This window comes from Molossus molossus, unplaced genomic scaffold (assembly GCF_014108415.1).
Source record: "Molossus molossus isolate mMolMol1 unplaced genomic scaffold, mMolMol1.p scaffold_m16_p_10, whole genome shotgun sequence".
In the NCBI taxonomy this organism is placed as follows: Eukaryota; Metazoa; Chordata; class Mammalia; order Chiroptera; family Molossidae; genus Molossus; species Molossus molossus.
Genome location: NW_023425345.1, coordinates 5,597,770 through 5,617,930, shown reverse-complemented (window position 1 = coordinate 5,617,930; position 20,161 = coordinate 5,597,770). Strand labels below are relative to the sequence as shown.

The 20,161-nt window shown below is 56.1% G+C and overlaps 2 protein-coding genes across 2 annotated transcripts; both read left to right on the top strand.

The window, feature by feature from the left end:
• Positions 1–140: 140 nt before the first annotated feature.
• GCAT (glycine C-acetyltransferase) lies at positions 141–7,791 on the top strand. Its single transcript, XM_036252927.1, has 9 exons — positions 141–406; positions 1,844–1,974; positions 4,792–4,893; positions 5,357–5,503; positions 5,978–6,132; positions 6,269–6,351; positions 6,543–6,714; positions 7,094–7,215; positions 7,487–7,791. Exons 1-9 carry the CDS (start codon positions 211–213, stop codon positions 7,636–7,638), a joined length of 1,260 nt encoding a protein of 419 aa, XP_036108820.1. The 5' UTR covers positions 141–210; the 3' UTR covers positions 7,639–7,791.
• Positions 7,792–12,812: 5,021 nt separating this feature from the next.
• Positions 12,813–14,685, top strand: GALR3 (galanin receptor 3). Its single transcript, XM_036250773.1, has 2 exons — positions 12,813–13,322; positions 13,938–14,685. Exons 1-2 carry the CDS (start codon positions 12,964–12,966, stop codon positions 14,683–14,685), a joined length of 1,107 nt encoding a protein of 368 aa, XP_036106666.1. The 5' UTR covers positions 12,813–12,963.
• The last annotated feature ends 5,476 nt before the right edge of the window (positions 14,686–20,161 follow it).

The following is a 20,161-nucleotide window of genomic DNA, read 5'->3' as shown; positions in this document are numbered from 1 at the left end:
GCTCCAGCCTCAACTTACAAATCAATCCACTTTTCTTCTGCGCATCCCCCCCCCGGCTCCGCCCACGTGCCCCTGGGCCCGCCTTCCTGCCCCTCTCCCTCCGATTGGCCATCGGGGTCCGGCCCCCGGTCACGTGACCAGTCCGCGGCCTGACGCGCAGAGCTCCGGGATCGGCAGGCGCGCTCGCGCGAGCTAGTCTAGGTGAGCACGATGTGGGCTGCCTGTGTCCTCGGCGCCGCGCTCTCCCGGGCGCCCCGCGGCCGACGCGCGCACTCAGCGCTGGCCCAGCTGCGTGGCATCCTGGAGGAGGAGCTGGAAGGGATCCGCGGGGCTGGCACCTGGAAGAGCGAGCGGGTCATCACGTCGCGTCAGGGGCCGCGCATCCACGTTGGCGGCGTCTCCGGAGGTAACTCCCCCTCCCAGGAGTGTCGGACGTGGCGGGTGTTGGCGGGTGTTGGAGCCGTTTGATGCTTAGGAATGGGAGTCCTGGAGGCAGGGGGAAGCGGGAGTCCCTGCACTGGTAGCCACTGGCCCCTTTTCCAGCTGTTAGGCCTACTTTTACGGCTACCCAGTGTAAACTCTAATCTGGAAGGGAAGTGGTTTGCCCTTGAGCACTTGTTTTGACTCAAAGGAGAGGGCGGGACAGACACAGGAAGAACGTGAGAAAAAAGAGACATATCCAGCTGGGTTCCACCATGCTACTTCGAGGAAGGGTGTTGGGAAAGCACAGCAAGAAACCTCGCATTTCTGGAGCCGCTGCTTTGTGCAGGCCTCTCATCGCTGCAGGTGGACCTCCAAATGTGGGAATGACTAATCCCACTTTACAAACGAAAAAGCTTAGAGATGTGGAGTGAGCTCCCCCAAATCCCCCAGCTACCTGCAGGCAGAACTGGGCTTTAGTCCAGGTCCTCTGGTATACTGGAGGTGGAAGTGGGCCAGAGAGGTGAACTTCCTGGCCAGAGTCACAGTGAGCAAGGGGCTCATGGGCTGCTTCAGGAGTCACGCCATGAATTGGCCCACAGGGTCTCCCTCATTTCTGTCTAACCAGCAGTCACTGCCCCTCTGTTTGTGCCAGGTCCCAAGTGGGTGCTGGTTAGAAAGGTCCCAAACCTGCCTTCTGCTCAGGAAGTAGGCATGCAGTCCTTAGTGCTGGTGCACTCATTTGTAAACATGGAGGTCCCAGGAAATCCCTACCTTCCCCCAGGGGAAGTTGGGAGCAGGTCAACAGATGGGAAATTAGGAGACCCCAGGTGCTCATCCTGTTTTTACCTGTCCTAGGCTGAGTGAATCTTCCTCAGGCCTCCATTTTCTCCTTGGGTCAGCTGTGTTCACCCTGGGCTTTATAATTCAAGGTCTAGGTCTCAGAGGGACCCCCTTTTGGGCCTGTGATTCTACATCAGACAGCAAAGTCAACTGTGGAATTTGAGAACTGTAGTGAACATCAGACCCAATCCTCTTCATTTACCCATGAGGTAACCAAGGCCCAGATGACAGGTTGCTGGTGGTCCTCGGGGACAGGAGAAGCCTGTGAGGCAGGGCTGAGTTCCTCGTTGGTGTGATTCAGAGCCAGAATTTAATTTTCTCATCCTTCAAGGTGCCACTCTAAGAGCCCTTTCCTGATGCTTTCTCTCCTGTAGCTGGTGGATTCAGTACCTCCTAGGGGCCCTCAGCTCCCCATCCTGGCCTCTGCTCCAGAATGGATCATACTGTGTGGTTGTTTTCTTCTCAAGGGTGAATCTGGATTTATGTGCTGTCTGGATCCCTGGAGGCTGGCACTGACACCTTTCCAGGCCTTTCCTTAGGGCCTTGAGCTGCTGTGTTTGTCACCCCCACCCCCCCTCAGGAATCCTTAACTTCTGTGCCAACAACTATCTGGGCCTGAGCAGCCACCCCGAGGTAATCCAGGCAGGTCTGCAGGCCCTGGAGGAGTTTGGAGCTGGCCTTAGCTCTGTTCGCTTCATCTGTGGGACCCAGGTACACAGTGGGTGTTGTGGGGGAGGGGGCTGGACAGAGTGGGGCCTTGTCCCCAGCATTGGGCACTGACCCCAGCTGTCTGCTTCCCACAGTCAGCAGGGCCGGTTTAGCCAGCTCAGCTCATCCCATCCAGGTGCTGTGGGCCCACCCTTAGCCCCAGAGCTGTCCACTAGAAAGAATGGGTTCAGGCTTCTGTTTTGCTGCGAAGCCTTGGGCAAGAGCCTTGACCTCTTCGAGCATCTGTTTTCCCACCTGCGGAACAGAGTTCGCCTGTTTTCCTACAGGAAAGGAAGACTAGAAGGCAGGGATTGAGATAGAGGGTTCTGGAGCTATTCTGCCTGAGCTGTTCCCAGCACCACCTTTTTTTTTATCCTTACCCAAGTATATGTTTATTGATTTTATTATTTTTTTATCCTCACCTGAGGAGACTTTTCCATTTTTTGTTCAGATACAGTGGGAGGGAGAGAGAAAGAAACACTAATGTGAAAGGGACACATCGAGTGGCTGCCTCCAGCACGACCCAACCAGGACCAGGGACAAACTGCAACCAGGGTACATGCCCTTAGCGGGAATTGAACCCGAGTCTCTGGACCGCAGGCCGACGCTCTAACTGCCGAGCCAAACCGGCCAGGGCTGTGTGTGTGTGTGTGTTTATCGATTTTAGGGGGGGGATGTGAGAAACCGATTGGTTGCCTCCCATATGAGCCCCAACAGGGGATCAAACCCACAACCTAGGTATGTGCCCTGATTGAGACTCAAACCCACAACTTTTGGTGTACAGGATGACGTTCCAACCAACTGAGCTAGCCGGCCCAGGGCCCAGCACCCAGCACCACCTTTTATTGGCTCTGTTACTCGATGCAGGTGTCTTAACCATTCTGTGCCTCTGTCCTTTCATTGGTAAAATGGGGATAGTAATACTTAATAGACTCTACAAATTAAAGAGTTAACACATATAAAAATGCTTAGAACAGTGCTTGACACACAGCATTGCTCAATGAATTTGGTTATTATTTTGTAATGTTACAAAATAAACTTATATAAACATGAAACTTATAGTGCTTACTATGTGTCAGGTACTGTTTTAAGAATGTTACAAATGCCCAGTTGGTGGGGCTCAGTGGTTGAGTGTCGACCCATGCACCTAGAGATTGCTGGTTCAATTGCCCATCAGGGCACATGCCCAGGTTGTGAGCCAAATCCCCAGTGGGGGTCATGCAGGAGGCAGCCAATCGATGTTCTCTCTCATCTTTGTATCTCTCTCTCTTCCTCTCCCTTCCTCTCTCTCTAAAATCAATAAAGAAAAATACATTAAAAGAAAGAATTTTACAAACATTAACTCATTAAGTGCTGTTTTTGTGCTTGTTAAAGAGGCGAGGATGCCCTGGCCAGTTTGGGTCAGCAGTTGGAGCATCGGCCTGTGGACCAGAGAGTCCTGGGTTCAGTTCCCACTAGGGGCACGTATCAAAAAAAAAAAAAAAAAAAAAAAGAGGCCGGAACACTGAGGCCCACAGAATTGAAGTAACTTGCCAAAGGGTGCACACAGGTTGTCCTGGTAGGATTTGAACCCAGATGGCCTGGCTCAAGAGTCTGTGCTCCTGACCACTTGTGCTTATTGGCACTGATCCTCAGAAAGGTAAGGGTGAAAGGAACGATGGAGCTGCTAAATCCCAGCCAGGATACTTTCCAACAAAATCCTCACCCAGACTGGACAGCTTTCAAATCTAAAAATTCGAGGTCCAGTCCGGCCCGTTGTGGCTCGGTGGTTGAGCACTGACCCATGCATCAAGAGGTCACCAGTTTCATTCCCAGTCAGGACACATGCCTAGGTTGTGGGCCAAATCCCCATGCAGGAGGTAGCCAATCGATGTTCTCATTGATGTTTCCATCTCTCTTACCCTCTCCCTTCTTCTCTCTCTAAAAATCAATAAAGAAAAGAAAAAAAAGTTTTTTCAAAAGAATTCGAGGTCGAGATGAACTTGAGTTATTTCTGTAATCCTCTTCTTTGCCATAAAGCAACCAAAAAGATTCTCAGTTTGGTACTAGGAAGACACATCTTCCTTTGCCATCAGTACTCATAATTTCACTATCTGACCCTCATTACAAAAAGAAGAGCCAGCCCAGTTGGTGTGGCTCAGTGGATTGAGCGTCATCCAATGGATTGAGAGGTCCTGGTTCCATTCCTGCTCAGGGCACATGCCTGGGTTGCAGGCTTGATCCCTAGTAGGTGTTATACAGGAGACAGCCGATCAGTGTTTCCCTCTCGCATCGATGTTTCCCTCTCTTTCTCTCTCTCTCTAAAAAACAATTAAAATACATTAAAAACAGCCCTGGCCAGTATGGCTAAGTGGTAGAGTGTCAGCCTGCGGTCCAGAGAGACCTGGGTTCGGTTCCCGCTAAGGGCATATACCTCGTTTGCGGTTTGTCCCGGCCCTGGTTGGGTCATGTGGGTGGCAACCCTCGATGTGTCCCTTTCACGTCGACGTTTCTTTCTCTCTCTCTTCCTCCCCACTCTATCTGAACAAAAAATGGAAAAATGTCCTCCGGTGAGGATTAAAAAAAAATAAAAAATATATTAAAAACAAAAAGAAGAGCCAACCAGGAAGGAATACTGAGCAAGTCCCTAATTCCTCACTGAGAACCGTTTGCCAGATTCCTGTTGGCTCTGAGGAACCCTTATGGTGAAGAAAGAAGGGAAAGGCTAAGGCTGTAGGCCTTCCAGGCTGGGTGTGTTTGTGGCCTTCTCGGCCTCTGTCTGCAGGCCTTGTGCCATGTGACCCTGCAGGCATTAACACCTGTCTCACTTGCTTTCTTCAGAGCATCCACAAGGATCTAGAAGCAAAGATAGCCCGCTTCCACCAGCGGGAGGATGCCATTCTTTATCCCAGCTGTTTTGATGCCAACGCTGGCCTCTTTGAGGTGTGTGGGGGGCCATGGGTGGGAGTTGGTGGAGCCTGCTAGGCTGTGGAAGGAGTGGGCAATCAGGAGAACCTGGCAGGATGCCAGCGCCATGGCTAGAAGCGCCAGTGATCATTTCTTTTGGAGGTGAGGTTAAACCAGGTAGGTGCTCCAGAAACAATCCTGAGGCCTGCAGGGAAGCCATCTTCCAGGGTCTTTGGGTGTAACCTACATCAGCTGGATGGCTGAGGGTGGCAGAGGCCAGGCACTCACCAAACATGTTCTCACCTGCTCTCACTAGAACAGAGCTCTGGTTCAGCCCAGTCCCGGGGCTCTGGGAACCCTGAAAGAGGTAGAGGGTGCCTTGCCTCCCTGCCCGGAGGAATGCCCTAGTTGGCAGTGAAATGTGGACTCGGGAAGTCATAGGAGAGGGAGAACAACAAGGTGGTTGGGTGATGGCTCTACACCAACTGCCTTCTTCCAGGCCCTGCTGACCCCAGAGGATGCAGTCCTGTCAGATGAGCTGAACCACGCCTCCATCATCGATGGCATCCGTCTTTGCAAGGCCCACAAGTACCGCTATCGCCACCTGGACATGGCCGATCTGGAGGCCAAGCTGCAAGAGGCCCAGGTGGGACAAAGCCCAGGGGTTCCAGAGGCAAGGTCTGGGCTTATCCTCTGCCTCCCAAGGCCAACTCAGACAAACAGCCTGAAAGTTTGAGCCCAAATCCCTCAGACCCAGAGCTTTTTTCCATTGCACCATGCTGTCCTGGGCACCTTATGTGTGGCAGGCTCTCAGCAGGCATAGCGGTGGGATGAGCTTATGGAAAGAACTGGCCCCACCCCATGCTGGCCTCTGAAGGGAACGCAGAGCATCCCCACTGCCTAGGGCTAAGCGTAGCTCCTGACTGCCCGCGAAAGGATGGGTAAGGCTCAGAGGCAGGGATGAGGGAGCTGTTCCAGTCCCAATACATAGTGCTTATGTGCCCACCTCTGAGCTGGGCGTTGGACAAGGTGAGCTCTTGGAGCACCAAGTAGCACGGAAGGTAAGTGGTTTGGCCCAGTTTGTGACACTAGCCACCACTTGTCCTTGCCTTCCCTGCAGAAGCATCGATTGCGTCTGGTAGCCACCGATGGGGCCTTTTCCATGGACGGCGACATTGCACCCCTGAAGGAGATCTGCCACCTCGCATCTCGATATGGTGCCCTGGTCTTTGTGGATGAATGCCATGCCACTGGCTTCCTGGGGGCCACAGGACGGTGGGAGCATGTGGCATCCGAGGCCTTGGGTTGGGCTTCTAAGGGTGGATGGGAAACCAGGAGGCCAGCCTCTAGCTCACCCATTGATTGCTGGGTGCTTGGTGGCCAGTAGGGGCAGTAGCAGCTTTCCTTGCAGGGGCACAGATGAGCTGCTGGGTGTGATGGACCAGGTCACCATCATCAACTCCACACTGGGGAAGGCGCTGGGCGGAGCATCAGGTGCCTATAGGGTTGTGCTCCTGGGGTCCACTTATCCACATGCAGGGCTCCGGAGGAGTCTGGGGGAAGGTGGGGACAGAAGACCTGGGACTGCAGAGAAGAGGGCAGCATGGACTATACTCTCAGGAAGAGCTTCGGGTAGACTCTGGCTCCTGGCCCCTGACTATTCCCACCTCTGCCCTTGTTCTCAGGAGGCTACACAACAGGGCCTGGGCCCCTGGTGTCCCTGCTACGGCAGCGTGCCCGGCCCTACCTTTTCTCCAATAGCCTGCCACCTGCTGTTGTTGGCTGTGCCTCCAAGGCCCTGGACCTGCTCATGGAGAGCAGCACCATTGTCCAGTCTATGGCAGCCAAGACTCAGAGGTGCAGTCCCTGGCAGGGGTGGGAAGGGCTGGGCCAGGGAGCTGCTGAGGCCTATCCCTGTGTGCCTGCCTAGTCCATGCCTACAGGTGCCGCCTCTGCCCTCACCACGTCCCCAGCAGGTTGCACTGGGACTCAGCTTGGCCTCTTCCTTCCATTTCCTGGCACATTTCTTTGCACATGACCCTATTTCTCCCCATCTTGTATAATTCTGTCTTTCTACCTGCCTTTGTGGTCTGCTTGTTCCTCTGCCTGGCTCTCCATTTGACATTCTGGTTCTGCATCTCTGTCTTGTTAGTCTCCTTTGCAGACTTGGGCACAGATCTTGGGTCATGTGCCCATTAGCCCTCCAGTACCTGTGACACCCAGCTTGTACCCACAGGTTTCGCAGTAAGATGGAGGCTGCTGGCTTTACCATCTCGGGAGCCAATCACCCCATCTGCCCTGTGATGCTGGGTGATGCCCGGCTGGCCTCTTGCATGGCGGATGACATGCTAAAGAGAGGTAAGGAGGCCAGGACAAAAGAACTGTCCGTGGGTCTTAAAAGAAAAGAGGGAGGAACCCCTAGACTATGACTGTCCCCCCTTATCCCCACCTTACTACCCTTTTTAGACCAGCTGTCCAAACTTGAAAAGCCCAGGCCATGAGGCAATGTCTGAGAGACCATAGGTAGCTCCCTTGCCCTCTGTGATCCTTAGGACAGTTAGCTGTATGTTATGCTCCAAAGTCTACCTGGCTCTGATGAGTCCCAGGTTGACCCTCTCTACCTTCCCAGGCATCTTTGTCATCGGATTCAGCTACCCAGTGGTCCCCAAGGGCAAGGCCCGGATTCGGGTACAGATCTCAGCAGTGCACAGCGAGGAGGACATTGACCACTGCGTGGAGGCCTTCGTGGAGGTGGGGAGGCTGCATGGGGCATTGCCCTGAGCCCTGAGTAGTGACAAGTAGAGCCAAGGTCCCCCTCCCTCGACAACAAAGGGGTCTTTGATCATCAGCCCAGGCCAGAGAGTCCTAGGGCCTGGCTGGGGCAAGGCATGTGATCATGGCCGTGAGTCTGAAACAACTGGAAATTGCCTGTGACACGTTGGTTGGCTTTATTCTGTCTGAGCAAGTTGACCTGCTCTGTGATTGGGTGAAGAAGCAGGCAGGAGCTGGGGCTCTGTGGGCAGGCTCCTGAAAACTGGAGTAGACCTCAGAGCTGACCACCTCCCCCTGATGAGACTCGGGCATCTGGGCTAATATTAGCAGAGGCCACCATCTGGCTCAGCTGTGTTAATGTGCTGCTGTAGAGGGAGCTGAGCACCAACACTGTAGGGCCTTTCCCACACCACCCATCGCCTGCTCTGCAGCCTCCAGACTCTGGTCTTGGTGAACACCCCATCCCCTGCTCCCCATCCAAAGGATGGCCCACAGCTGCCCAGATGAAGAACGGGCTAGGCACCCAAACCCATATTTGGAGAGGCAGAGGATTCAGGTCCCAAAAGAGAGTGTGGGTCACTACTGGAGAGGCCCCTGCGTCTGGAACCCTGTGTTCTAGCCCACTCTGTGGCCTGGGACAGGCCCCATCTCCTCTATGTACCTCAGTTTCTCCCACTACCAAGTGTGTATTTATGTTGATGTCTGGGGCCCTCCCAGCTGGCTCATCTCTAGGCCTGCTGGCCTGATGATTAACCACCAGGTGGCGCCGCGAGCTCAGGCTCCAGCCTGCTAGGGCCCCGCCGCTCCAAACTCCAGGCCTTAGATTGTTTGGGTTGTTCCATAGGCAAGGCCAGGAGGGCTGATTGCCTGCTGTGAAGACCCCACCTACCGTTATCCTCCACAGTGCCTCGCTGCACCCCAATTGAAGATGGTACCACCTTCCCACAGTCACTTCCCCTAGCCCATCTCTTTCCATTCAGCTCCCTACTCAGCCTATGGGCACCGAGTTGGGGGGAGGGGGGCTTCTGAGTCACCATAACTCCAGTCTCAGCATGGTATGGCCTTGGGAAGTTTGTTGGGGTAGAGCAGGGAGGATGAAAAGGCCCTTATTAACAACCGGGGCTAGGACAAGGTCTGTGAGGCCCTGCACCCCAAGCCCTCCCCTTTCCCTGGGAATCTTGGGATGGACTGTCTGGTTAAACTCCAGCCCATTCCTGCAGGATCTTAACACTGGGGTTGTAGAAGTTCTAATCTGTGATCTGTAAGAGCTTGAGGCTGGGGTCCAGGAGCCCACAGTGCTGGGTGATGCAGCCAGGGGAAGGGGGCTGCTGTGGCCACTTCAGCTGCGGGAATACTTGCATGCTGCCACCACTGGAGTAAGGCACCTGGTGCCAGGTGCACCGCTGCAGCAGCAAGGGTACCTGCCCCGCCGGCAACAAGGGTACCCGGCCCCGCCGGCAGCAAGGGTACCCGGCCCCGCCGGCAGCAAGGGTACCCGGCCCCGCCGGCAGCAAGGGTACCCGGCCCCGGGTACCCAGCCCCGCCGGCAGCAAGGGTACCCGGCCCCGCCGGCAGCAAGGGTACCCGGCCCCGCCGGCAGCAAGGGTACCCGGCCCCGGGTACCCAGCCCCACCGGCAGCAAGGGTACCCGGCTCCGCCGGCAACAAGGGTACCTGCCCAGCCAGCAGCTTGATGTGCAAAGTCTGCGTCAGCAGGCACACCACACCCGGCAGCCATGATCACAGTCGGTGTGCCCTACCCAGCAGAGCCAGAGCACCAGGCCAGGTCCACCGGGCAGTGGCACAGAGTGCACCACCAGTGGCTAGCTCTCCCCAGTGGACAACATGGGCAGAGGTAGCATGGTGACGTCCTGGGCCTGGCCACTGTAGCACACTGCGTGGTTGACCAGCGTGCAGCGGCTCTGGTCTGCTCCACTGCTATCCAGAAGGGGTCCTAGCCCTGGCCGGTTTGGCTCAGCGGTTGGAGCGTCGGCCCGCGGACCAGGGAGTCCTGGGTTCAGTTCCTGCTAAGGGCACGTACCTTGGTTGCAGTTTGTTACCAGCCCCAGTTGGGGTAATATAGGTGGCAAGCACTCCATGTGTCTCTCTCACATCAATGTTTCTCTCTTCCTCCCACTCTATCTGAAGATAAATGCAAAAAAAGAAAGAAAAAGGCTTGGGTGAGGATTAAAAAAACACACACAGAAGGGGTCCTAGGAAGTGCCGTCAGGAACAGCAGCAGCTCTGGTTGCACGTGCTTGCCACATACTGGTTGTTGCTGCTGGACACCGCAACAGGCTCGAGGGCCGGCCATGGGTCAGCTGCACTTCTATGTCCCACGGGGTCGGGGGGTCGGAGAGCTGCTCCCAGGGCACACAGTCCACATCCTCTACATTGGGCACAGGGTTCAAGCCATGGCCACCAGAAACAGCAGTTGGAGCAAAAGAAGGGAGGTGGTACCAGAGCACGCGTGCGCTGGGGCATGAGGACATGCCCTTCCTGCCTGCCCTGCAGCCAGGCCTTCTGTGGTCACCTCCATCCTTTCCTCTGCATCTGCTGCCAAAGCTACTCAGCCTTGCAGCTGCTGAGAGTGCCCCTAGTACTGCCAGAACCCAGCCAAGGGTGAGGAGGGGCCTTGTGGGCAGGGGGCCCCCGAGGGGGAGGTAGGACAGTATGTCGGGGGCCTCAGAGGCTTGCAGGGTGCAGGCGTGCCACATTCATGAGCCCAGGCTGCTGGGACTCTATCGGTGCATTACTTTCATAAAGGGTGGCTGTCGGTGATCCTAACATCTCACCACACGGAGTCTAGAATCCTACAATTCTGCCTGTCAGTGATCCTAAGATTCCACAGTTCTAATTCCTTAATTCAATCTGATAGCTGTGGATTCAGATTTGGAGAGTCTGTATAAGTTGTAATGTCTTCAATGCAGTGAGTCTTTCCTAAAAACCGAGGATGTTCTGCACCCAGGGTGAGTGACATCAGGCTTTAGAAAAGACTTCTGAGCACTGCAAAACCCAGGGGTCTGCGAGGAGGAGCTGGTTCTGAAGGGTCCCCGAGCACCTCAGGCCTTGAGTGCAAGTCAGGCTTCATCAGCATCCCCCAACACCACCACTTTCCCTTTCCCAGACCCCCCTTGATATTCTTTCCACCCCCCACCCCTAGTTTCTAGAAAGCTCCACATGTAGTCCCTGCCACACTGACTCTCCCTTAACTGCGTGCAGCCTGCCTTCTGCCCCCAGGACATGTGTAGCTAAATCCAATGCACTCGGCCCCTAGGCGCTAGCCTCTAACCCTTTTGGCCATATGGTCTGCTCCGCTAAGAGATCGGCCAGAGACCCTTGCCTGAATTAGCCAGTCACCAAGACCGGTTAACCTTTTCGGCTCTTGCTTAGAAAAGTCTTCTTATGGGTCACTCATTAAATCGCTCCCCTCTGGCCACCCTTGTCACCTCAGGCCATAATAAACGAATTACAGAATAAATGGGCAGATTGAGTCTCTGCTCCAGAACTTTTACTAGTTCCCCATTGCCTTCTGGCTAAAGCCAGACTTTTTGGGCTGGTACATAAATGCTCCAGTCTCCAGCCAGACTGAACCTTTGGACCACACTTAGGGAATATGATACGTCTCTGGGTTCTCAGGGCCTGGGGGAGGAATCCCGTCTGAAGTCTGCAGAAAAGGGACTCCTTTTCTGGTTGCCTAGCCTAGGACACCCTAGTCAAGACTAGGAATCCCGCCCTGGCCGGTTTGGCTCAGCGGAGCGTCGCCCTGCGGTCCAGAGAGACCCGGCTTTGGTTCCCGCTAAGGGCATGTACCTCGGTTGCAGTTTGTCCCCGGCCCTGGTTGGTCATGCGGGTGGCAGCCACTCGATGTGTCCCTTTCACGTCGATGTTTCTCTCTGTTCCTCTCTCTCCCTCCCATTCTACCTGAACAAGAAATGGAAAAATGTCCTCGGGTGAGGATTAAAAAAAAAGAAAAAGACTAGGAATCCTTTTTGAGCTTAGACTGGAGCAAGGAGAGGAGTGGAGTCCTCGGGCAGGGCCATAGAAGGTGGGAGTGCCAAGGATGGGCTGGGCCGTGGGCACAGAAGGGTTAACTACAAAGCGAATCTCAGAGCGAGATCAATGGGTTACTCACTGCAGAAAGAGGCAGAAGCAACGCACACAGGCTGAGAAGAGCCTGGCAGATGAGCGTGCCACCTGAGGGAAATCAGGGACTGAGGAGGAGGTGGCTATTGGGCGCTCTGGAGGGACTGCCCAAGTCCAGCTCGGCAGAGGAGGGGCCTTAAAGGAGAAGAGGGAGCCGTGAGAGGCAGATCTCTACCTGCAGGGAGGCACCAAGGGGCGGCCACTGAGCCAGGAGGCAGCCTCAGCTGATCGGCTCACCCAGGATCAAGCAGGGGCTCAGTGCCCAGGATCAAGGTGGGTGTTACCCGAACTGCACTTGGGAAGGCCTGTTGTAGGTTAGGTGCCTGGTTGGGGGGGGGGGGGGCAGACATCTCTTTTCTTCCCTTCCCCCTGCCTGACCCTCTTGCCCTTAATTTGTCCCACCAACCTAGAGGTCCAGGCTTCAGGGGGAATCCACAGGTAGTAGCCGATGTGGGCTGTGGGGTGGGGCATGGTGAGGGTGGACACAGCTTGCACAAATGCACGTGCACACATACGCAGGTCATCACGGCACCACCTGTTACATACAGGCTCTCAGATGAACCTTCCAGCCTGGGAGTCGGAGTATCAGGATGGTAACAGCCCCAGATCTGCCACTTCAAGCGTGATCTTGATTGAGCCTCCCATGTGCCTTCTCTGAGCCTGATTTCCATGTGCAAAAGGGGGGCAGTGACCTATATAGTCTTCCCAGCTGTGCTACTGTGGGGCTCCTACTAAACTGGATTCTCGAATGACGCAGGGATGTCACCCACGTTTTGCTGACCTTGACTCGTGTCCAAGAGTCTTCCCTGAGCTTCAGATTCCCATTGAGAAAAAAGTATACCTGTTCCTGAGGTTGGAGTGCCCCCCTCCTCACCCACCATGTCCTCACCCCTCTCTGCCTGTATTTTTACCTGCATTATGGGTTAGAAGTGTCCATCAACTCCCTAATCAGCCCTTCACACTCAGCACTATGGGGGTCTTCTCTGGGAAACTGAGGCAAGCCCCCCTCAAACATCAATGTGATTGTGCCAGTAAGTCTTGGTGGTAACTTTTGGCTCTGCCCCCCACTCCTAGCCCAGGAGATCTAGCCAGGCTGAGGAAACGAGGCCCCTGGGTCAAGTGACCAGAGCTGGGAGCCCCTGCCTGAGAACTCCAGCTTCTCTTCCCTAGGCGATCATCTGTTGGAGAGATGGCTGATGCCCAGAACATTTCACTAGACAGCCCAGGGAGTGTGGGGACTGTGGCAGTGCCTGTGATCTTTGCCCTCATCTTCCTGCTGGGCACAGTGGGCAATGGGCTAGTGCTGGCGGTGCTGCTGCAGCCTGGCCCGAGTGCATGGCAGGAGCCAGGCAGCACTACGGATCTGTTCATTCTCAACCTGGCGGTGGCGGACCTCTGCTTCATCCTGTGCTGCGTGCCTTTCCAGGCCACCATCTACACGCTGGATGCCTGGCTCTTTGGGGCCCTTGTGTGTAAGGCTGTGCACCTGCTCATCTACCTCACCATGTATGCCAGCAGCTTCACGCTGGCCGCAGTCTCAGTGGACAGGTGCGCTGTGCCTGAGACCTGGCTAGGTCTGAGCTGGGGAGGGAAGACCTGAACAGGTGCTCATTGGCCTTAGGAAAGAGAATGGGGGATCAAAAAGGGAAATGGGAGAGGAAAGGAACAGCTCTCTGGCTGCCACCATCCAGTCTCTGGGCACCTGCAGGGCATGCTTGAGGGGACCATCCTGCCCTCCCTCTAACTCCATTGTGAGCTTCCCCAATACATCTCTGTGTCTCAAGTGTCAGTACAGGGCCTGGCACATGGCAGGTGCCCTGTGGGTGTGAAATGAATGGCAAAAGGAATACATGAATGAGTTCAGATGTTTTATTGCCACCCACGGCTAGCCCAGGTTGTGGTCATACCTGCTTTCATGGCTTGAAACGGGGTTAAACCCAGGCTCACTCTCTAGCTGAAGTCCTTGGCCAAGTCACTTTTCTCTGTGCCTCCTGGCACTGCTCTAAGCGCTTTGCCCATTAACCTTACTCACCACCCCCGGGAGGCAGGTGCAGTAACTCCCACGGCTTCGCCAGCCCCAGGTCACATCGCACGTTTCCGTGGGGGCGCGGATGCGGGTAGCCACCCGCCCTCCCGCCGCGCTGACCCGGCGCCCGCCCGCAGGTACCTGGCCGTGCGCCACCCACTGCGCTCGCGGGCCCTGCGCACCCCGCGCAACGCCCGCGCGGCCGTGGGCCTGGTGTGGCTGCTGGCCGCGCTCCTGTCGGCGCCCTACCTCAGCTACTACGGCACGGTGCGCTACGGCGCGCTCGAGCTCTGCGTGCCCGCCTGGGAGGACGCGCGCCGGCGCGCCCTCGACGTGGCCACCTTCGCCGCGGGCTACCTGCTGCCGGCGGCCGTGGTGAGCCTGGCCTACGCGCGCACGCTGCGCTCCCTGTGGGCGGCCGTGGGCCCCGCGGGCGCGGCGGCAGAGGCCCGGCGCAGGGCCACGGGCCGGGCGGGGCGCGCCATGCTGGCGGTGGCGGCGCTCTACGCGCTCTGCTGGGGCCCGCACCACGCGCTCATCCTCTGCTTCTGGTACGGCCGCTTCGCCTTCAGCCCGGCCACCTACGCCTGCCGCCTGGCCTCGCACTGCCTCGCCTACGCCAACTCCTGCCTCAACCCGCTGGTCTACGCGCTCGCCTCGCGCCACTTCCGCGCGCGCCTCCACCGCCTGTGGCCCTGTGGCCGCCGCCGCCGCCGCGCCCTCCGCCGCGTCCGCCCGGCGTCCTCGGGTCCTGGGGGCTGCCCCGGGGACGCCCGGCCGCGCGGGAGGTTGCCGGTGGGTGGCGGCTGGGGCGGGGAGCCCCGGGAGGCGGCTGCCCGCGGCGGGGAGCCTGCCCCAGCCCTGTCAGCCGCAGGACCGGAATAAACCTTATCCACCGCCACTCTGCTGGGTGTCCTGTCTGTCATTCCCCTTCCCCCGCTCCAGTGTCCCTCCCAGCTCTCTGCCGGACGCTGCAAGGAGTTGCGCCCAGAGCCAGAAGCCCTATGAGGAGCGATGGCTGAGCTGGGACTGCAGCCCAGTGAACATCCCGGGGCAGTGACAATGGGTGGGTACAGCTTAGAGCAGCCCCCAGACTGGCAGGAGGGCAGTTCCTCTTCCATCCCTCCAACTCCACCAGCAGCTTCTAAACCTGCTTCCTCCACAACCCTCCACAACCCTTCACCAAGCCCCTTCTCCCTTCCAAGTCCTGTCCTGGGTTATTTATTAAGCATTTACTATGCATCTTCTGTGGGGTTACATTCTTCAGTCTGATTATCCAAACAGCTTTGCAGGGTCAATATAATTCCATTTTACAGGTGTAGAAATCAAGAATCAGAGAGGTGTAGTGATTTACCTCACGTCACATAGTGTTTGGCAGGAGTTGGATTCAAACCCACTGCAGCCTAACTTCTCAGTGGAACCTCGCCCTCCACCTCTGAGGCCTCTGCTCTCAGTTTCCATGGTTTCCAAGGGTTTTTTCTTTTGTTGTTGTTCTCCCTGATTCCACATCAGCCTTCTTCCCCAAACCCACAGCTCTCCAAACCCTGATTGGATGACTTGGACACTTCAGAGTGCTCACAGTCCCCTTCCTTACGAGAGTGTTCAGATACTCAGGCCAGTGGGTCCTGTGGGCTCCAAGTCCTAGGCCCACTGCCTGGCCCAGACCCTTCGCATCAGTCCTTGGCATTTGGCCCTGTCCCAGCTGGCCTCCCAGGAGCCCTGGCTGCCCTGTGGCCCCCTCCTTCCCTTCTGTGGCTGTGGAAACCTCCTAATTAACCAAGAAAGCAGAGCCAACCACTTCCCTCCCCCTCTCCTCCCTCACCGCTCGCCAATAATGTTGATGAGCTTCAGCTTCTGGCTGGAGCCTCCACGTCTCCCCAGCACACCTTCTGGCTGCTGGGCACCCTGGGAGGGCCCCTCCCTGACAGAAGGCAGCTGCTGAGTCCTGGTCACTGCCTGCCACCTGCCACAGGCCCAGGGGTCACAGTGGCAGTCACCCTTCACAGGGGGAGGCAAGGACCCGGCTGGGGGAGTAACCGCTTTAGCAGCGCACAGGGCCTGCCACCTGGTCCAGTGTTCCTCCCGTGTCTCTGCCAAGGTTCCACGGCTGACTCAGGCCACGCAGGGGGAGTGTTTCCGGGGGGCAGCAGGTGTGATGCTGTCGCTTCCACAGCACCCAGCATGGCCTCTATCTCCCTGTGGCGCCACTCACACCTCCACTGGCTCATTCAGGCCTCATGTCAACCCTGGCAGGCAAGGAATATTACTTCCATTCTCAGAAGCAAACGCTGAGGCTCAAGGAAGTGAGGTAGCTTGACCAGAGCCGGGTAGCAAATTTGCGGCAGAACTGGTATCCTACCTGGGCCCCAGGGAGGGCTCTCCCGGCAGCCCGGGTGGTAGCAGGAAAACATCTCTGAGCATCTGACCAAGTTCGCTGCAACAGGGGTGGGTGCCCAAGTACAAGAAGGGAACAAAATCTCCCAGCTAGGCTGCTCCTCTGCTGGCACCTCTGTAGGCAGGGACAGGTGACCTACTGGGCCTGGCCTCCATCAGCCTCCATTTGGATTGGGCAGAAGACAAGCTCACCCAGCCGGAGAGGCAGCAGAGCCTGAACTGCATGAAACTCCAGGCCCTGGGGAGGGGTTGGTCAGTGGAAGCCCTCCAGTGGCCTGGTCTCTCCTGAACCGAAGATAGTTGTATAGCCCAGGCCTCTGGCTGGACTTTGAGGCCTCCTACTTCTGAATAGGTCTCTTTTGTTGTTGTTGTTGTATTTATTTATTTATTTAATTCTCACCCAAGGACATTTTTGCATTTATCTTCAGATTGAGTGGGAGGGACAGAGGGAGAAAGAAAGAGAAACATCACCGCGAGAGAGACAAGTCAAGTGGTTGCCACCCACACAACACCAACCGGGGCCGGGAACTAACTGCAACTGAGGTACGTGCCCTTAGTGGGAACCAAACCCAGGCCTCTCTGGTCTGCAGGCCGACGCTCTAACCGCTGAGCCAAACCGGCCAGGGCTGAACAGGTCTCTTTGGCCCATCGGAGCCAAATAAAGAAGCCAGAGGCCCTGATTAATGGAGGGCAGCACAGCCTGGCCCAGAGCAGGTACACAGCAGGTGTTCGAGACATGAGGACAGAGATGCTGGGGGAAGAAACACGTGACCTGTTCCTTCCTTCTTTCCGTTATCCCCCAAACATGTGAGTCCCTGCCCTAAGCTAGGCCTTTTGGGGAAAATGACGGCATGAGTTTGATCGGTCTCCTCCTCCAGGGGCTCTCAGTCTAGCTGAAGAGCCAAACACTAAAGGAAGTCGGACGGCACCGTGTGATGGGGCCATGCGAGGACACACACAGCTCGGAAAGGGCCCAGAGCCGGGCACTTCTGCCTCCCTGGGCAGGCCATGCAGGAGTCCCACAGAAGGTAACAGTTCATATGCATTTTCCTGGGAAAAGGTGGGAGGGGCCCTCAAGGAGGGACAGCCTGTGCCAAGGCAGGGTACAAACAGGAGTAATGAGTGGGCTCGTGCCCCTGACGCCGGGCAGGTGAGGTCCAGGGAGGCCGGGCAGAGGGTGCAGTGAGGTCACGAGGGCCTCGCAGGCAGCTGGTGCGCAGGCTCTTTCTCCTTCAGGCAGGCCGTGCCATTGCAGGTTTTTAGGAGGGGAGGGGTCCCCTCACACGGGTGGTCAGAAGGCCCACAGGGTTGCAGTGCAGAGGCTGGGTGAGACGTGCCAGGCTGGCAGCAAGGAGCCCAAGTCAGAGGCTCCTCTGAGCCCTTGGCCAGGAAAGCTGCTGCCAAGGGCCTGGCCTGGGGCTGGAAAATGATTTTTGCTATGGCTTTGGCAAGAAGATTGATGGCCTGCTGCTGGCCCTGGCCCGGCCCCAGAGACACTGGTCTGCTTCAGGGGCTAATGAAATGCTTGGAAGAGCAGATGGTCTTAATACAGCAGGGCCTCGAATAACATCAGTGTTGTCTCATTATAACATTGATGAGATGCCATGGGAACTTAACTCCAGTTTATATCAATTAGCCTATAATAAAATTGGTTTCATTATATACCACTTTCGCTTAAAGCCACAGCGCCTGTCGACGATATTGAGAACTTACTGGACTCTGGTTAGGAGAGCTGGGAGTCCTGTAGGGCCAGAGGCAGGCAACAGGGGCTGGAGTGGAGGCTGGTGAGTCCTGGCTGCTGCCCCAGGGTCCAGGAGAAGCTATCAGACCTGAGCCCCTTGCAAGGCCTAGGCTCGGCCTGGGAATAAACCCTATTCGTTGGAGGGAGGTTTAAAGTCTGCATTCCTTTCACGCTCCTGTTTGTGCAAACGTGCAGACCTCTTAGGGACCAGCCTGCAGCAATCTTGTCTGAGCACCGGTAGGTACAGGGTCCTTTGCAGGAAAGAAAGACAGGCACAGGGGATTGTGGGAGTCCAGAGGAGGGCCCTACGCCAGCATGGAGAGGCAGAGATTTCCTGGAGGAGCTGATGCTCAGGCAAGTCCTGAAGTGGGAGTTGGTTGGCGGACGGCGAAGCGGGACGTGGAGGAACATGTAATGGCCGCCTGGACTCAGGCACAGCACGACCGAGGGCCTGGGCCAGGGCACGTGGGAGCCCCAGCAAGGAGAGGTAGGGGCAGTCGTGAAGGATTCTGTAGATTCTTCTCTGAAACAGACTCCACTTTGTCTTGAGGACAATGGTGAGCCACTGAAAGGGTTCTTAACTCTTTTTTTCATTTTTTTCTTTATTGATTTTAGAGAGAGAGGAAGGGAGGGGGAGAGAGAGATAGAAACATCCATGAGAGAGCACATCGATTGGCCGCCTCCTTCAGGCCCCTGCTGGAGATCAGGCCCACAGCCTGGGCATGTGCCCTGACTAGGAATCAAACCCACGAGCTCTCGGTGCAGGGGCGACGCTCAACCACTGAGCCACACCAGCCGGGCATTACCTCTTTTTTTATTCATACTCACCAGAGGATATGTTTTTTTTAATTGATTTTAAGAGAGAGGAAGTGAGAGAAACATTGATGTGAGAGAGAAACATGGATTAGTTGCCTCCTGTAGGCACCCCAACCAGGGATAGAACCCACAACCTAGGTATGTGCCCTGACCAGAATCAAACCCACAACCTTTGGTGTACAGGATGACGCTCCAACCAACTGAGCCAACTGGCCAGGGTGAACCACCAAAAGGTTTTAAATAAAAGAATGACCTGGTCAGGTTTACTCTTTTTTTTTTTTGAGAGAGAGATGTTGAGAGTATGTGCCCTTAGCGGGAACTGAACCCGGGTCTCTCTGGTCCACGGGCCAATGCTCTAACCACTGAACAAACCGGCCAGGGCTCAGGTTTACTCTTTAGGGCACTCTGGCTGCAAGGCAGGCTTTGCTGGGGAGGGAGAGCAGGGAGGGCAGTCAGGCCGGTGTGAGAACCCAGAGATGAAGATATCTAGGATGTTGGCAGTGGGTGGGGAGACATGGGGAGAGGGGACAGATGGAACAGCCCCTTAGGAGGTACAGTTGTAGGGACTTGGTGATTGAACATGTTCAGGGGAGGAGAGAGGTGTCCCAATGACACCCCAGACTTCTGGGGCTATTGTGTGTGACAGTGGGGAGGACGAGGGTCAGGTTTGAGAGGGAAGATGCTGAGCTCGGTGGGAACATGTTGAGACTGAGGGGTCTGTGGGACGTGGTGAGGGGTGTCCACGGGGCACTGGGGCACTGGACACCTGCTACCTTTCAGGTTTATGCTTGGCCTAGAATGCATGTCTCATCTACTTTATTTATTTTGTTCAGAGAGAGTGGGAAGGAGGGGAAGGGAGTGAGGGAGAGAGAAACATCGATGTGAGAGAGACACATTGACTGGTTGCCTCCTTCACGACCCCGACAAGGGACGGGGATGAACCGCAACCGAGGTACATGCCCCTGATTGGAATCGAACCTGTGACCTTTTGGTCCACAGGCTGATGCTCTAACCACTGAGCCAAGCCGGCCAGGGCACATGTCTCATCTACTTTAGAGATGGAAGATGAAAACCCTGAGGCTCAGAGAGATTAAGCAACTTACCCAAGATCACAGAGCTAGCCAGAAACAGAGCTGGCGTCTTTAGTTCGGGTTTGATTTTGGTTCCATAGTCTTTAGGGAAGAAAAGAGGCAGGAAGGAGTTGGTTGAGGGGGAGGGAGAACTTGGATGTGCAAAGAAAGTGAACCCTTCCACCCTTGTATAGCAACCGTAGTCAGGGCTAAAACCCAGTCCTAGGGAGGGTGGGCGAGGTGAGGGCCCTGGCACAGCCACGTTAATCAACCCCTCTCCTTGCCTAAGGCTGGCAGGCACAGCATCATCTATCAACTTCGAGGTGTGTACCTGGGGACA

What these genes read in the sequence shown, in the direction of transcription:
- GCAT (XM_036252927.1), top strand. Translation starts at nt 211, where the DNA reads ATGTGGGCTGCCTGTGTCCTCGGCGCCGCGCTCTCCCGGGCGCCCCGC. An exon ending in ATGGCAGCCAAGACTCAGAG is followed by an intron (nt 6,715 to 7,093) that starts GTGCAGTCCCTG and finishes TTGTACCCACAG; the next exon opens with GTTTCGCAGTAAGATGGAGG. An exon ending in GGATGACATGCTAAAGAGAG is followed by an intron (nt 7,216 to 7,486) that starts GTAAGGAGGCCA and finishes CTACCTTCCCAG; the next exon opens with GCATCTTTGTCATCGGATTC.
- GALR3 (XM_036250773.1), top strand. Translation starts at nt 12,964, where the DNA reads ATGGCTGATGCCCAGAACATTTCACTAGACAGCCCAGGGAGTGTGGGG. An exon ending in GCCGCAGTCTCAGTGGACAG is followed by an intron (nt 13,323 to 13,937) that starts GTGCGCTGTGCC and finishes GCCCGCCCGCAG; the next exon opens with GTACCTGGCCGTGCGCCACC.